The sequence below is a fragment of the Phaethon aethereus genome (genome assembly GCF_964289735.1).
Source record: "Phaethon aethereus genome assembly, chromosome: 2".
Classification (NCBI taxonomy): domain Eukaryota; kingdom Metazoa; phylum Chordata; class Aves; order Phaethontiformes; family Phaethontidae; genus Phaethon; species Phaethon aethereus.
Window position 1 is genome coordinate 75,764,525 of NC_138582.1, and position 17,313 is coordinate 75,781,837.

Sequence of the window (17,313 nt, forward strand, 5' to 3'; positions counted from 1 at the left end):
AATGTTCAACTAACTACTTTCAAATGTGAGGTTTACGCTTCGGAAAAAATAGTCCATCTAGATACATTTTTATTGCACTAACTGGGCATTTTTACTACATTGAACTATCATATTAAAACCATAACTTAAACATGTTTCATCCAAGATACATTAAAAAGACACTCTCTTCCTCACAGCAAATTCAGGCACTTGCTGATATGACACTGATATGTAAGTATTTTTCCTCCCAACCAATAAAATAGCTGGATACCAATTCATTTGTGAAATGAGTTGTGGAAGTTTTTTCAGGGGCTGGCTCAGTTATAACACTTATTTCAGGCAAGCTGGAAAGACTTAATATTTTTTTGTTCCAAGCAATAGACATACTCCTTTAACCTTATTTTCACTTACAGAAGCTTGAAGAATTTAAAGACAGCAAAATAATTCCCCTGCCCACAAATCATAAAATAACAGAGTCACTACAAACCTATTTTTTTCCTGGACAAGAACAAAACAAGGTTCAATAAAAGCTTGCTCATCGGCTTAGTACTTTGTTTTGCTTTGCATGGCTTTAGAAGACTATGCTAAGGGCACAATGTAACACCCAAAGGAGAACTGCATAAACAAAACGTTAACTCTAAAATCTGCCAGCAGCAACACTGGTATTTAAACTTCAAGCCAATTTTGCCATTAGGAGACACTGAGCTGAAGAGCTTCTCCTGGAATCCCAGGCACCACTCTCCTCTACCCACCCACCCGCTCCTGCGCCCAAAGAGCTGATGGCCCATGCTCCAAAACCTCTGTGTTTCTGCGAAGAAGGAATGGCTATTATCCAAGAGTTAATACAGGAAAGAGGATATTTATTTTGCATTCCCCATTCCTCCACAAATGTATGTGTGCATCCAAGGGCAAGGTAGGCTTTGTCTGGTACTACAAGGGTTCTGTTTGGTTTTTGCTTTTGCACTAGTATAGTAGCTCTGCCAGTTCTATCCACCTGCATATAAGGGCTCCAAAGCTTTAACTGTCCTCAACTTGAAACCAAAGTTCTTCACTCAGTGACCTCAAAAATTACAAGTCAGATTTATGCTACCCAGTGCGAGTATCTCTGCAACTAACAGTATGTTACTCAACTATAACTAAGGAATATGGGCACGAGTACACAAGGCTTTCAATATTAGGTTGTAATACACAGCTTAAGCTAGTCATGAAATCACGTTTATCTTTTTGTTAGCACTGCAGGTTACGGCAGCACCCTTTTCATAGGCTGCCCTCCAGAAATTGCTTCTGAGAATCAAGAAATTACAATACTACTATTTCCAGTTTTTAAATATGTACTTTTCTTGAAAAACTACAGCCTTTCTCATGGCTACTTTTCTTCCACTGTTACCTACAGTGGAAGAAAGGAGCAGGCCCTGGTTACTTGAGACAGTTGTCCCATGCACAAAATAGGCATCACCATGGCTTCATCCATCAAGAGTAACAAAGTAGTTATCATCAGTGGCCAAAATCTGTCTCCTTGAAGAGGCTGACTCACAGTGACCCGCAAACCACCATCACTTGTAAATTGAGCTTGCGCCTCGTGCTATGCTGCAGGCTGCAATACTGCAAAACAGCAAGGGGAAGGGTAGGAAGAATGAGAGATGGCACAAACATTGCTTTGCTACATGGGCCTTTGTAATTGCCCAAACACTTGGATGTGCTTGTATAAACATTCTGGGGCTGGGGATTTGCACACACCTCCCTGCTCTGCAACAAAAACAAACTAAACGCAGTAATTAGCTTCAATAGCATCTGATTAAGTAAATAGGTTTTTCCCTTTCCATTAGTAGCTCATGAAGGTGGACACTAATGTGAGCACCACTCAGGTCATTGCCCAGTGGTGACAGCTTTACAATCAAGCCAAAATAGGTTTCACTGCAACAGCAAATAGGAGAGTCAAATTCCCTGGTAGTACAAGCACAAGGTTACACAACTGTGCTGTTACAGGCTATGGTAAGAAGACTCATGCCAAATCACTCATATACTTCCCCAAGCAGCTAATTACAATTGCTCACAACAAATCCTATCAATATTTAACATAGATATCCAAAAATAAACAAGGGTTTCAGTTTGCTAGAACAGATCCTCCTGCAAAACGTCTTGACATAACACCTATTCACAAAGTTACAACTGACAAAGCACAGTCTACAAGAGATACTAAATTTGGCTAACAACCTGCACATGACTGTGTTCTTGTTTCCGGGCCAGGAAAACTTTCTAGATCTTCCCTCTTCTTTTTTTTTTCTTCTTCTCATGTACAATCACCACACCACCATCAGCCTTTGGTTCTCTTCAGAATCTGCCTTCATAAATAACTCAAATCACGCAAATTATTAGTAGCCACATCGAAATACACCATGAGATCCGTCACTTTTATTTTAAGTTGTCAAACAGCCAGCCTGTTAAAAAGTAACACGCGGGCATGACTTCAACTTCAGTATTAACCTCCTGTGACTCACCTACGGAACACACTTCAGCCTTGACTCAACTTACTTAGAAGAAATGGACAAATAACCAACATGAAAAAACAAAGGTAGGTATAACATTGCTTTGATTGCATCTACATATACATACAATCATACAAGAAAGTAATCTTTTTATAGTAATTGTTTGCAGTTTATTTTCCCTTTCTTGATTTTAACATTTAAGCACAGAGACTGAGTACCTGGCAGCCTGCATCCCATGCCGGTTCCTTCAGAAGAATTCACTGAGGAAAAAGTTTTGTTTTCTCATTTGAGTGTTTCTCCAAACCATATTTTATGAGCTGGTGCTTAATTATCTCAGAGATTTAGATTACTGTTTTTATTTCAAGAAATCTAATTTGGTGGATGAAGAACATGACAGCATAATTTTAATCAATCTCCCTTGAGACTTCTTAAAATAACACTAGCTGATGACTACTCAGGAGATAGCAAGCAATTCTCCCCTCGTCAGCTGCATATATCTTTCCAAAATATTTGTTAGAGTATCAGTGACAAACCAAAATGACATAAAGGAAGTAAATATAGCTCACCTTACACTGAAACGTATTTCTAATCTCCTTTTTGTCACTTAAATCACACCTAGCTGTAATGATTTCCAAATGCTATGGGCTGTTACCAGTGCCTTTAACACAGAAGCAACATCAATCTAAAGAATGGTTTTAAGGCAAGAACATTCCTTTAGCAGCCTACCAGAACTATCGAAGAATTTAATACACTAGGTCACTTATTTGAGGTGTAACCATACTATCCAACTTCATCAAGCTAAGAAAATACCTCATTCAACTATAAAATCCTAGAAGTCGCTGGACATCATTCTGACTACTGCCTTTGTCAACTTTTAATTAAGTCACGTTACCAACAAACTGCCAAAGCAGAGCGCAACTGATAATATACAGCACGTCTGAGTAAAGCCTATTTTTAGCCTGCAATTCAATCAGCACTCTTACAACAGCTAGGATTAAAGCCCAAGACAGCCATGCTGCTGTATATTGGCCAATGCAATTACATGTTGAAACATGTTAAGAGAGCGTGATGGTAAACTAGAGTCAACGTTGGGAGGAGCAGCACTAGACAGACAGTTGCTCTGTGCTAGCGGATGTCTTTATCAGCAGAGTGTACACTCACATCTTGCCCATCTTGATTAATAGTCCACAAAGGAAAACATTAAAGTAAGTCACAGTTTTACTCCAATTCCTTTCAATATGATTTAGCACTCATGAAAGACAGACAACATTTTGACAACTTTGAAAATCAATATCCTTTTACCTTCATTGGCAGCTGTTCAGATGACTTAGCTTTGTCAACGCTGAAGCAGCCTGCTTCACTCCTGTCCTGAAAACAATGCCAATGAGGAGACAACTCAGTCCTCACCCCGCACGCTCCTGAATTTCTGTGCTGAGGTAGCAGTTACAGGACCTGTTTTGAAACAGCATTTGCAAGGATGCTTTTAAATACCTGTCTTCCGTAACACTGAAAAAAAAATAAAATTAAAATTTCTTTTCTTCAAGCCAAGAAGTTCTTATACACTCAAGTGTTAACTCTTAATTAAAAATGTTAAGCTCTTGCTGTCTTTTTAATCTTCAGGAGTCACATTTTCAGGCTTTCCCCCTGCAACTATACAGACTTTTAAAAAAATGAAAAAATAAATCTTGCTGTGTAACAGACAGCTTCAGACTTCGGACCTAATGTTTTCAGACTATCAAAACAAAATAGAAGTGACACCACGATGCAATCACTTACCCTCTACGATATAGCTAAATGACCTATCAAACAGTAATGACTTTTATATACTAAAACCAGAGCTGAATACTAATCAATGATGTGAGGAAGAGTAAGGCCATGTTTCATTACCAGTTTCTCAGGACCATTAATCTTTTCTGATACAGCTTCTGAAAACTAGCCTGAACAGTATTCTCTTCCTCTTCACCTTTGTACAGATGAACATCAGGACAGGTTTCCTTCAGACCCCTTGATAAGAGAGAAAGAAAGACTACAAGGAACACATACATGTTCCGAAGACTTTCAAGCTAAACACACATATAAATTTAGGCACATTAATTAGCAAAGAAAGGATAGCTGCATCTTGAGATAATTCTCTCCATTACTGCAAGCTTCCAGATTTCAAACTTAGTACAGGCAGCTGTTTCTCTGAGGGGCACTTCGAGTGCTGATCACTTCTCTTCAGCAAATGAAATAAAAGCACCAGAAAAACTGAACTCTGAGAAGCTGAACAGTACGTTCAGAAACTGAAAGATATGAGCACACCCTTAGTATAAATTCACATTCATAATTGTGGTGGCTTTTTTCACCCATGTTTCAAAACCAAGACAAAAAAAAGTCCATCAAGAAGACAGGAAACCTAAAAGCATAATTAAGTTGCATCTGAACTGAGAAACACAGCCTAAGTCTCAGAAACTATGCTCCTTTACCTGCTAAAAGATCAGGATCTTCTTCCACCATTTCCCCCACAACATGCAGCTTCATCAGAAAAATGGCTCATTTTCCTTCTTAAGCCAAAATTCATTCCAGAAGAAGCTTCTTAACTACATACTACTTAACACACACAGAAGGCAGAAAAAAACCACCATACAGTAGCTGAAACAATACTGCAGATAACTTTTTAATTAGGCTCAAGAAAGCAACAATTGAACTCAGCATCTAAACAAGATTTATTAATTTCAGTAATTCAAGCTCACCTCTGCTCAAAAATGTGGAAAGGGGACATAAACAAGAAAACATAATGAGGAGTATTACAACATAAAATAAAGGGTGCATAGGACAGGAAGTGAGCACTTGGGTCACAGGCAAACAAAACAGTGGATACTAAATCCAGAAGTGGTGCCCTTCATTCTGCCTTGTACAGCCACAAGACAAAACATCTCATGTATTTATAATCAAACCAGAACAAAAAACTCACAGTAAAAATGAGTCCTTCAACTGTGACCGGCAATGATCATTGCAATATATTAATGGTTTAGAATACTAACAGGTTAAATCAGTCACATCTGCCTGAAATAAAATACCATGTTTTACTTATACCCTGCTTTTCCACTTGTGAATAAAGCCTGACTATCTTACTTGTGGTTGCTGGAGAGTTACAGTCCTTCTGCGTTTGTAAGAGAAGCTTGACTCAACTGGTAGCATGATACAGAGTGCTTGAAAGAAAGAATGAAGAAAATAAGGAAGAAACGTGTAGAGACTGAAAAGCACAAATAGGGTAGTTTTCCCCAGCAATGCCTTTCCTTCCTCAAGCACACAGTTTTTCAAAAACCACGCATTTTCAAGTCACATTACAGTTTCCTATAAAGACGCCAAAACGAAGAACTTAAATGAAATCTGCCTCATAAGGGAAACTTTCAAAATTCAGAGTAACAACACACTTCATAACCAGACATGGGCGAGCCTGCAGCTCACCTCCTTTCCTTAGCACTCACCGCTATCAGGCTTCTCAGTCCTTGCATCCTTTGGAAAGCAACCGAGTTTTTTAAAAAACCCACAGAAAAACACAAACTAAATCCCACAAATTCTCTTACTTTTGATAGGCATGGTCAGCCACAGAGCTCCTCACTGCCTGTGAAACAGGGAAGCACAGATAAACCTCACAGTTTCAGGAGTCTTCCCTTTCCTCCAAGGGCTGCAGGAAACTACCATTTTCCTTCTCCCCCTTGTTGCTTATTCCCTTTTCTTCACCAGCTGCTCACTGCCTTTAATTGCTCAGGCCCTGCAGGATTGCAGCACCTCTCAGGTGCAAAGAATAAAGTTCAACAGGTATCCTTAATCCTCTGCCTGGTAAACCTGGGAGGGTCTCCCCCAACAGAGACACCAAGACCTCCCATAAAGAGGACAGAGGACTCCAGATTTTTACAAGCCAACTCCCTCACAATGCTAGAGATGAAGGGGGAAAAAAAATGCCTTTGTGAGTGGAGCCAAAGGTCACGCTCCAGAGACAGCTGCTGCAGTGTGGTAATAAACACAGAGGGTAGATATGTAGGTCTTTCAATTTCTCCACTTCCCATAAAATGCCAAGTGTTTCCAAGTACTAGAAGTCTCATATGCATGCCTCACAGCTAGAACAGGGTCATTACTGATGCTTTGGAGAAAATTCAGAAGTTCTGTTCCACCCTGACAAAAACCAGGCATAAGTCCCCATTCGGCATTTCACTAGCGCAGATGAAATTCCTATTGGTGTCCTGACTGCACGTCCTGCTATTTGACTCTTTCCTTGCAAACCTTACTGTAAAATAGCCTCATAGTAATGAAGTAAGAAAACAGACAGGATATGCTTTTTCAGCTAGCCTTACCTTGCACATGACCCTTGGACGAGCAGCCTAGCTACAGCTACAGCTGCCTCCTTTGCCAGCTCCCAAATCACACCAGGTGGCTCACAACGAACATGCTGAGCAGCCCCACCAGAGATGGGCCAGGAACTTCTCCTTGCTGGTAACAGAGCCATCAGAAAAAGCTAGACACAAAATCCCCAGGCAGTTCAGCAGCAGCTGAAGCAGCTGCTTCACCTCTGAAGCTCTTACATGTGGCCGCACTAGTGTATTTACAGGTCTAAAGAAAATGCTTATTTTCTTAATGTCACTTACAAAGGTTGAAGTGTTTGTGAGTAAATCTGAGGCAACTAGCTTCAAAGAACAGCGCTGAAATGTCCTGTGTTTTCTTTTTTGAATCAATATCAATGTTACTTACAATTATCTTTTTAACTGGCATAGTCTGTAGTTCTAAAAGCAGAAGACAGCACAAAAGCCAAGATGAAGGCATAACTTTTTTTCCTAAATAGGGAAATACAAGCTATCTGTAAGTGCATTTTATTCCAATATAATCATGTATGTATGTACAAGAGGAAAACTGTATTGCTTTAGCTGTATCAATAGAGTTAAAGCAATACAACTGGTTTACCAACACAAAGCACAAGATAGAGCTTACTGGTTTTGTGGCTGCTTGACCATAAAGCTTCAAACCATACACTCCTACACTACTGCATGTAATCACACGTACTTGCCTTGACTTTGTACTACAAATGGTTTATTTATGCAGCTTTTTCTCATCTTCGTGATATCAAGAGAGTTTAGCTGTTAGTAAATGCAAGGCAACACTGTCCAAGTCCCATTTTTCTAAGTTTATATTCTTTGTCTTAAAAATCACTCTAGAACTAGGACTAAAAGGAGATGAAACTGCTTTTCCAGTCACTCCCCTCTTTGCTACTCAGCCTACTGAGTACTACCATGTAAAATAATGACTGACATGACCAAGAGATTCATAATAATGCTTTGCCCTTGTTTAGCAATAGTGACTAGGCATCCAAGATTGAAATTAGCAATCTTCCAGGACTCTGTAATTCAAGTAAACATCCTAGTCACAAAATGGACTGGGGATCAGTTTAGTAGTAAAATAGTCATACTGAAATCAAGTAGTCATACTGAAAGTAAAGGAAAAGGTCTAAGCCTTTTTCTTCCCCCCCCCCCCCTTTTTTTTTTCCTTTCTTTTAAGCATTCTTAAAATGCTGGGAATGACAGAATTACTTGTTTTTAAGTGTTTGGAATTGGAAACTGCAATGCATCTTTTTAACATATATATGTTAAGCTGATGACATGTGGATAGTGAACTTTCAAGTCTCACTCACCTTTACTTCAATAATTTCATATACCAGATGGTTGCACATGTTTCTAGGTAGCCGGGCCTACTACAGAGCTCACTGCTACTTTTGTCCCAACTTGTTCCTCTGCTAAAAATATGTAACAACATTCCTAGCTGTCTTTTTAATAACTGTGATACAATATAAAGTTAATATTAATATAATGCAATCCAGGTGGTGTGGAAAGTGATGACAGAAGTGTAGTAGCTGGCACTCTTTCCTCCGAGCTGGAAATGGAGTAGTATCTTAGCACATGGGTACAGCCTACTGAAGCACTGTTTGCCCAAGAAGGTGTATAGCCCCAGACCAGACCACTCGGGGTCACCGAAAAATACATGACACTTCTTGAAAGACTAGAGGTACCAACCTGTCCTAGATGAATTCCGGTCAGAGAAGTGGACTGTAAAACCAAGTAGCATTGTCATAGGTGATAATGCGATGGATGGGAGACTCACAGCCCAACTGCCCTGCATACAGTTGTAAAAGGGTTGTAATACTCATCCTCACAATCCAGTGAGTGAGATAAGACAGAAAAAGGACTCTCATTTAGACCCTACTTACTGGCAAGGTAGGATGGCTGTGCAAGCACTGGAAAGAAAAAACTCTTCCTAAAAGTTTTTAGAACTCTTGTTCTTATTTGGGACAACACAGGAAGAACAGGAGATTGCAACATGCCAGGTCCCACATCTTTCTCTGACCGTTCCTCCACCAACACAGATACAGACTGAAGTTGTTTTAGTCTCTTGCTAACTGAAGCCATTAGCGATCTTCATGCAACAATCTTGGAAGAAAGGAGGTATCTACAACTGGTTTTGAAAGAAAACACCAAAATTTGTAACTGCAAGTACAAAACTTGGGATATGATAACAGCAAGGTCTAACTTCTTCCTATTTATCTCCTTTGTTTGATTACAAACCTCCAGTAAACCCATGGTGATGCAAGTTTCCAGAGGCTGCACCTCACCAGTATGGGATTTCAAAATTTAGCGGTACTCTGAGACTACCAGCGTGCTCGCTCCCATCATTCTTGAGACTGAGCTCTAAAAGGACTCTTGAGCTATGAGCAGCCAAACTGAGAGACTTGAAAAGAAGTGTCAAATTCAGGAATTAGATCTCTTGGATAGGTCTGCTCCCCTGCTCTTACAATACAGCTTTTAAGCCCAGATCAAAACCACTGAACTGAACTGTAACTTGCCCAAACTATAACTTGTCAGAAGAACCTTGCAAGAACTTCAAAGTCCTCTTACCTTAAACTGCCAGAGGTAAAGCCCAGCATTTGACTGTTACTTTGTATCTGCTGCACTGGTCTCTCTGCTCCTCTGGAGGCCCACACTGCAGAAGACAATAAGCTGCTAGAGACTGGGCAGCTTTTCACAGTTGTGCTTTTGGGCAGGTGTTTGTACTTCCCCAGAAGACTGTGTTTCATAGAGGACTCTGATGCAGCTTGTGCTTTCAAGTCAGAAGGCGGAGCTGGATCCTACCCCCTCTGCCCTCATAAAACAGAAAATTCAAGCACACATGACCACTGCAGGCCCAGTCTCCTGAAGCACAGGATTTTGTCAGCTTCAGAAATACTTCGCTAGATCCAGAGCACTTTGGAAACCTAGTGGAAATAACCGTTGTGTTAAATCCCCTCTTCCCTCGAAGGATGCGAAAGGGCTGATGTCCACCTGCCTCAGGGAGCATATAAAAGACCTAGGCATCTTGACAGCCCTCAACTAAAATATTGCCCAGTCCTCAGCAGCAACACTTGCAGAAGGTATCGGCCAGTTTTCCCTGCCTGTGCGTTCATTTTCCCTGGGACAACGATGATATTCCAGTTTCCACCTTCTATTCTTCAGCTCCCCAGAATAGCATAATGACCAACCCAAAAATACTCTCTTCAGAGAACGGCTGCTCTGTTTACCGCTACCTCCAGCAGGATCAGGATCCAAACCATCCTCTCTTCTTCCGCTTCTGCCTAGCCTCTGTGCACTAGGGCATTTCTTAATGTCACTGTGTTTCAGGGAAACCCAGGGAAAAGGAGTCAGTTGGTAGGTTTTCTCTCTCAGGAAACCTGAGGTTGATGCCAGGATAGAGCCTGGCACAGAGTTCAATGCCAGAGCTGAGCTCCATGCCAGGACACAACCCAGTGGAACAGCCCCTGCTATCAGTTTACATCACACCATGCCCCAGAGGAAGCCCTGGCTTTAATCTAGGGCTAAATCACAGCAGCTGAAGACGGAAATCTGGATGGTTTCTTTATGAATGAAACTCCCGAATCCCTCTAGTGCTCACTGGATTTATTTGCTTATGCCACTGGTTTTTTTTGAATTACACTGTTCCTAATTACAAATTCTTGGAAGAGATTTAAACACAGAAGTTGCCTCCAGTTTTCTCAGAGGGAACAGGAGGTCAAAACAACTACCCTTATAGCACTAGATCTCCCCTTTCCACCATGACCACCAGTACACCATATGCACTGTGAGGTTTTTTTGTTTTCCATTATTGCACAAAGTGTTCCAATTACATTTTCTTGATAACTTAGTGTGATTTCCTCTATTACTATATGTATTTCTTACACAGCTGCCCCAACATTGACCACTACCGTGGGATCTGAAAACAGAATATGGCAACATACTGAGCAAGCTGTAATTATATGAATAAGTTAAAATGAAGATGATCTCTAAAAAAAGCACACCACTTGACATCGGCCATGTATATATATCCACTTTCCTGAATGACCCTGTGTCAGCAAGTCATAAGTATCAAGTAACTCAAAGCAATTCAAAACCAACAAACCCAAAGTACCAAATTAGATTCAAAGCGCATTATTGGCACTGGGCCTGAGCCACAAATTTAGATCCAGGTCTGAATTTTCCCAAGGTTCACAGAAATAGTCAAAAGGGATATCTGAATTCAGAGTCCAGACTAGATCCAGTTCTTATTCATATAACAGACAGTAAGAGAGACCTAAAATCCTCAGAAACAAACCAGTAAAAGCCAAATCCAAAATGGCACCTTGGGCAGTCAGATCAATATAAGCAACCCACAAAAGCTCTGCAACGTAGCTTAGTTACAGAGCAAGAATTTGCAGATGTGGCTAAAAATACCATAACAGAATTTGTGGCGCTTCATTGCATCAGCAAGTAAGATGGTGTGTCACCATCTAGCACCAAGGCTCCCGAAACCACGGGGGACAGCCCAGGCAAGCGTTCCTGACAACAGCGCCGTGCCCCGTGGGTTCCGTTCAGCACGTGTGCACCAGGCATGCCTGCTGCACACACAAGGCAGAACTGAGCGCAACCCAGGGTACAGCAAGATGCGTCAGCCAGAGATACGGCTGTAGGGAAAAGTGTGTGCCCAGAGAGAAGCAGGGGAAAATAGGTGAGGGAGGAGGTTACAGTTAGGCACCTAATTCCAAGGGAAAGAAGGTTTGCAGACACTTTTCTTCTCAGGTTTCCCCATCAACTGGTTTAGGTGCTCCACCTCATCCAGATACTTGATGCATTCAGGATGGTAATGCCCAGCCTAGCCAGGGTTCGTAGAACTCAGCCACCTAATTTCACTGCGCTCCTCCACAAGGATCTAGAAACATTACCACTCAGAAGACATGTTACAGATCTAGACTTGCATCCAGACTCAAGTATACTTGTAAGTTTGGAGAGAAGTAGTAAAACCAACATAAGAAATCAAAAGTTCTACTTCCTGGACTGAAGAAATGCTGCCCTTTGGAGTCAAAGTATAACATTTGTTGGTTACAAAAAAGGTCCTAATGACATACTATTACAGGTCAGAACATCGAAGCATTTTTTATTTGCGTTTTAAATGGTTTTCTTCTTAATTTTTAAAATATTTAACTTACAATGACTTGCAAGATAAAAGTTATTTTATTAACTACAAAAATACCGTCGTCACTACAAATTCCAACTCCACAATGGCAAAATCTGACACCCACTGAAGTGAGTTGGATTCCCACTGCTGACTTCACTCTCTCAAGTACATCCCACAGCAGTACATCGGCTATGAGGAGATGTACAAACCAGCCGGTGATTTGAAGTTGGCACCTCTGTTCAGAGAATAAGTGAATGTTCATCCAAGTCAAAAGATGATAACTTAAAAACTGATGAAAGAAAACTAGCATTGATCATTCGAACTTGCTGGCAAAATGGTCAACAGTTTCTAAGATTTCGGGAATGCTTTAGACATCTGCGTTGCTACGTATTTGAGCTAAATACTCCTAAGTCTGTTTCAAGATATGTTGCTCTAGTCACCATCAAGATACTAAATGGACCATTAATCCATTAGCTCACTAATTTTCAAAGCAATTAATCAATCAAGCCTCAAACGTGTCAACGTGAACTGACACCTGACTTTCAACCTATGCTCTGCTTTGACAGTTGCATTCCTCCGAGATCACACAGTTTGTCCTGATCTCTAGAAGAAATGGAGCAAAATCCTTCTCAGTCAACTAATGTGGTGATCTTCTAGAGACCAAGGGAATACAGTCTTGAGGAAAAGCTGCAGAAAGAATATCCCCACCTCTGAAAAAGAAAAGGGAAAGCCTGTCCTTAAAGAGAGACACAAATCAGTTGGTTCTACAAAATCATGCACACAGAGATGTAATACCAAACACAGAAAGGCTGCACTAACTGCAAATGCACCCAAAGAACTAAGCTTTCAGTATAACTAGTAAAGATAAACAAGTCTAATCAACTTCCTTTTTTTTTTTTCTTTGTAGAAGCTAAGAGAAGGCCAAGAGACATAATTAAGGCACTCCAGAAACAGGCCCTGGTTCTGCAAACACAAAGGTAACTGTAACCATGTAAGTGGATTTCAGTGAGCCTGCCCACATCATTACAACAGCAGAAACAGAATGTTTGCAAGAGTCAGAACCTCAGATTAACAAGTCACTGGGCCAGGGCTTGCCTTTAGCAGAGCAGCTATCTTTCAATAGCCAGGTTTACAGCACCTCTAGGGACTTAGGCCATCTTTCAAATCCTGCAAGTTGTTTCCAAACATGAATTAAACTTGAGAAACACGCTGCATGCTGAAACACAGGGCAGGAGTTAAACGTATAGAAGTGGCCATGGTTTTTGGGTGGCTCCTAAGACATGAGACTGTGGGTGGGTTTTGGTTAGTATAGGGTTATAAAAAAAATGCTAGGACAGTATTCCAAGCAAAGTAAAGGCAAAACACAACACAGTGGAATACCCTTGAAAATGAGATTGAATTAACTGTAAATCCAAATTTTAAACTATCTTTTTTATTTACTTCATTAGGTGTCGGAATCCGTCCTGCCCTTCTTTTAATTAGCTCTGACTCCAAAAAAAAGCCTCCCTTGAAAACAATGGGACCAGTCTCTGAATTGGGGACGACCAAGTACATGAAAACAGAATTGACCCAGCGCACCAAGAGCTTCCAAAGGTTTTGTGCGTTAGGCAGAGCTCTGTACGCTGGATGCTGTATCCTTGGCAACTATTATGCAAGAAACCATTCTACAAATGCAAAGCTTCTGTCTGCTCCAAGAGCTTTTCTCTGAAATACTTTTATGGGGTTTTGGATATCCTTAAATCTAAGGGCACACACAGCCCTTTGTCATCTTCCCGTAAACTCCCAAGAGCAAGATATAATACAACAAGTGATGTTAAGAGAGTATTCTCCTCCCACTTCATGAGAGCACGAATAAAGTTTTACAACTTTTACTTTGTTTTCTTCTGGGAAGAAAAAAAAAAAGTGGGCATTTTTCCTTTTTTCTTCAGTGCACTCTGCAGAACTAATGTGCAGATACAAGATAATAATGAAAGGACATTATTATTTTGTTAATCAACGGCATTGCTTTGAAAACTGAAAATTCAAGGATCATGCCCGGGTGCCTGACTTCAAGGGCAGAACTACAGATGCCAGCATATGTATTAGAAGAAGTATGCAAGAAGAGATACGTAGGATTTGACAAGGGCCGTGGCAGTAACACACTGCAGCTCTTCGCAAGAGGGACTAGCGGTACCGGTTGTTTCAAGGGCAGCAGACACTGCTATTTTTACCAAAGCCCTTGCTGTACCGTCCGAGCTCATTAAACCTTACCGCAGCGAAGCTGGGACCCTGCCGCCGGCGCGACTGTGCTTCTCGCAGCTCGGCTGCCCTTTAACTGTTCCTCAGTATGCCCAGATGCTCAGGCATCGCTGGCGAGGGACAGGCATGTAGTATGTGATACCCAGCTAGGGCTTTAGCTTGGTTTTGGGTTTCTTTGGACTTTTTTTCCTCTTCTCCCGAGGAAAACGCACAGCAGCTACAGCTAACGCAGAGGCAGCTGCCCTTGAAGGCGCTGGGGAACGTACGGGAGCAGTGCGGGTGCCCCTCCGGCGTCCTCCCGGGGGACTCTCCCCAGGACTTCAAGGCAATATTTGTACTGCCAGGGGCGAGGGATAGCGCCGGCGGGGCACGGCAGCCGGCGGGGCACGGCAACCCCTCCGCCGGGCGCCCTCCCGGAGCCGCCCCGGAGGGGCCCGGGGGGGCCCTCACGCCGCCTTTCGGCCCGTCCTCCTCACTGCCGCGGGGGGGGAGGCCGCTGCCCACCGCCCGCTGCCCCCCACCCCCCCGCCCAGTACCTTCTGCGGGGCGCGGAGGAGGCGGTGAACCCCGGCCAGCTGGGTGGCGAGCGGGATGTCCTCCCGGAAGGTGTACAGCGGCGGCCGGGTGGGCTCGGGGAAGTTGGTGCTGTTGAAGGGGTCGGTGTCATCCAGCAGCTGCACCCGGCACACCAGCGTGGCCATGGCGCGTCCATCCACCGCCGCGGCGGGGGCGCGGGAGGGGCAGCGGGCACCCTCAAGTCACCGGCACCGAGGTGCTGCCTGCCTGCCGCCGGCTGGGAGCGGCGCTGCCCTCCCGGCCGCAGCCCCCCCCCCGGCGCAGGCTGGCCGGCCGGCAGCCTCCCGGCTCCACGAACGAGCGCCGGCCGCCTCACAGCCGCCGCGCCTCGGGGAGGCGGTCCATGGCCCCTTCCCCGCCGGGATCCACGAGTGCGGCCGCGCTTCAGGCCGAGAAAGGAGGCGGCGCCGGAGCCGCGGGGCGCGGGCAAAGCGGCGGCAGCAGCTCTCCCATGCCCGGCCGCTGCGCGCCGAGCGGGCAGCGGGACTGCCGCGGCAGGCACAGGCAGACCCGCAGCGCCGGGCGGAGGACGGCCAGCGCCCCCTCGCGGCCGCCGGCGGCGGCGCCGCCCTCAAGGGCGCCCGGGCGTCCCTCTCCTCCCGCCGGCCTGAGGAGACCTCCCCGCGGCGGGCGGGAAGGAGAGCCCGCCCGGCATCCCCCGCCTCCGCCGCGCCGGGCCGGGCGGAGGGGGCTAGAGTAAGCGAGCGGGGCCGCCAGCCTCTCCCGCTGCGGCGGGGGAGAGGGAGGGACCCTTCCTCCACGGCTCTCCCTTCTACCCTGTCAGGGCCGACCGACCTTCGCCTCAGGGTGGAATAACGGCCGCCGCCCGGGCGGGCACCGCCGGCCCCGGGCACCGCGCCCCGCCGGGGCCCTTTTGGGGGCAGCGGGTGAAGCGGGGGCGCGGGAGCCGCCCCCGCCGTGAGGGCATGTGCCGCGGAGCCGATGGCGCGGGCAGAGCACCCCCCACCCCCCTCCGTTAGAAGCACGCTTGCACTAAGCTCGGTCATGCTGTCGCAAACATCCGAAGTGTCCTAAATCTTTAGTGTGATGTTTATCCAGTTCAAAAAGGAGGCTTTAAACAATACCCGCTTAAAAAAAAAAAAAAAAATTTAGAAACTGACCCAAAACCTGAGTGTTCGACCAAGGTTGTTGGGTGGGTTTCTCCGTATTTGCACAAAAACCCTCTTTGCCGCTTGGGTCGTACGTACCTGTGGTTCGTTTGGCTTCCCAGAGCTTACAGGCCAGGCCGACTCCCCAGCCCCGGCAGCAGACGTGCCGGGAGCCGCCGGGCTTCGCACCTCAGCTTTCAGCTCGCCTTGGGCCCGGTTGTACATGCCCAAGAGGGGAAGACCGGGACAAAGCGCCAGGCAGCTGGGGCAGGTGCGGAGCACTGCATCACTCCCTTCAAGCCCGCTCTGCGCCGTGTTATGGAGCCGGCGACCGCCTCTGCGGGGCTGGGGGACACGCGCGCCCTGGGTCTCTTCACTCTGAGGGGCACGGGGCGCAGGAGCAGGAACACGAAGTTAAGTTATGGGCGAAATACAGGGAATGAAGGGTCTCGCTGTCCTGGGGGAATGGCTGCATTTCCACAGGCTGAGCAGCTCCCCGAGGGGATGCACTCTACTTTACGGCCATGGTTCCTTTTGTCCTTTGCGGAGAGGGCTGTGGGACAAGAGCTGTATGTAGCGCTGTGAGAAACTGGGGGGATTTATCACAGAAATTATATGTCTTAAGGAAGAAAGCATGACCTCTAGATCATAGTGTTCGCATGAAGCAACTGTTTCCTCCCAAAATGATTACTGGTTTGGGAGTATTTGTCAGCGTTGGGACAAAAGGGGATTTCTGTCCACACATGGTCTGTCCTTCTGTTTCCGTTATTTTCAGTACAAGCTTGTCATGATTCAGTTTTGCCTGCAGTTATGCATATTTTCAGAAAAGAACATCTAGCATAAAAATTGCTAAAATCAAGAAGGATTTTAAAACTCGGAAGCTATCTTGCTGCTTCAGATATTTTACAGCTGATGTTTTAGCCACTTCTTTTTCTTCTTTTCTCTCACCTTGGACAAGAAAAAGGGCCTGTCTCACCCCATTTCTCATGTCTATCTCTTGGTTGTGATTCTCATGTACCATCAAAAGTTACACACGATGAAGTCCTGATTTTGAGTTTTGTACCTAGGCAATTGAAAATCTGTATTTTATAAAGAAATGTATTTTTGTATCTGCTTTAGTACTGACAATTTAGTTTCTAGAGAAAACAGTGTTGCTGCATATCTCTTTGCTTATTTATATTGTACATTTTTGTCACCATATAAAGTCAAGATTAAACAGGATGTTTTGGGTTTGTTAATCATAATTTACATAATTACCATTTATATTAAGCTTCCTATTTTGTAAAACGAATTTGTACATTTGCTGCTAATCAATGATCAATATGCGGAGGCATAAGTTTGCTATTCATTGGATTAATCCTGACTTTTGCTAATTAATATACGGCACTTGTCTCATTGCAGAGGAATTAATACTTGGAGAGCAGTTTGAAATAAAT

General features: G+C 44.2%; 1 protein-coding gene across 3 annotated transcripts in view; it reads right to left on the minus strand.

Annotated features, from left to right (window-relative positions):
- FHOD3 (formin homology 2 domain containing 3) overlaps positions 1–16,307 on the minus strand; it is a gene marked incomplete at its 3' end in the record, with an annotated part of 418,667 nt that extends 402,360 nt beyond the window's left edge. For all 3 annotated transcript variants that reach the window (XM_081996647.1, XM_081996646.1, XM_081996645.1), the window contains exon 1: positions 14,729–16,307. In XM_081996647.1, coding sequence (XP_081852773.1) covers positions 14,729–14,893 — 165 coding nt within the window. In that variant the 5' untranslated portion in view covers positions 14,894–16,307. The remainder of the gene's footprint in view (positions 1–14,728) is intronic.
- Positions 16,308–17,313: the final 1,006 nt, after the last annotated feature.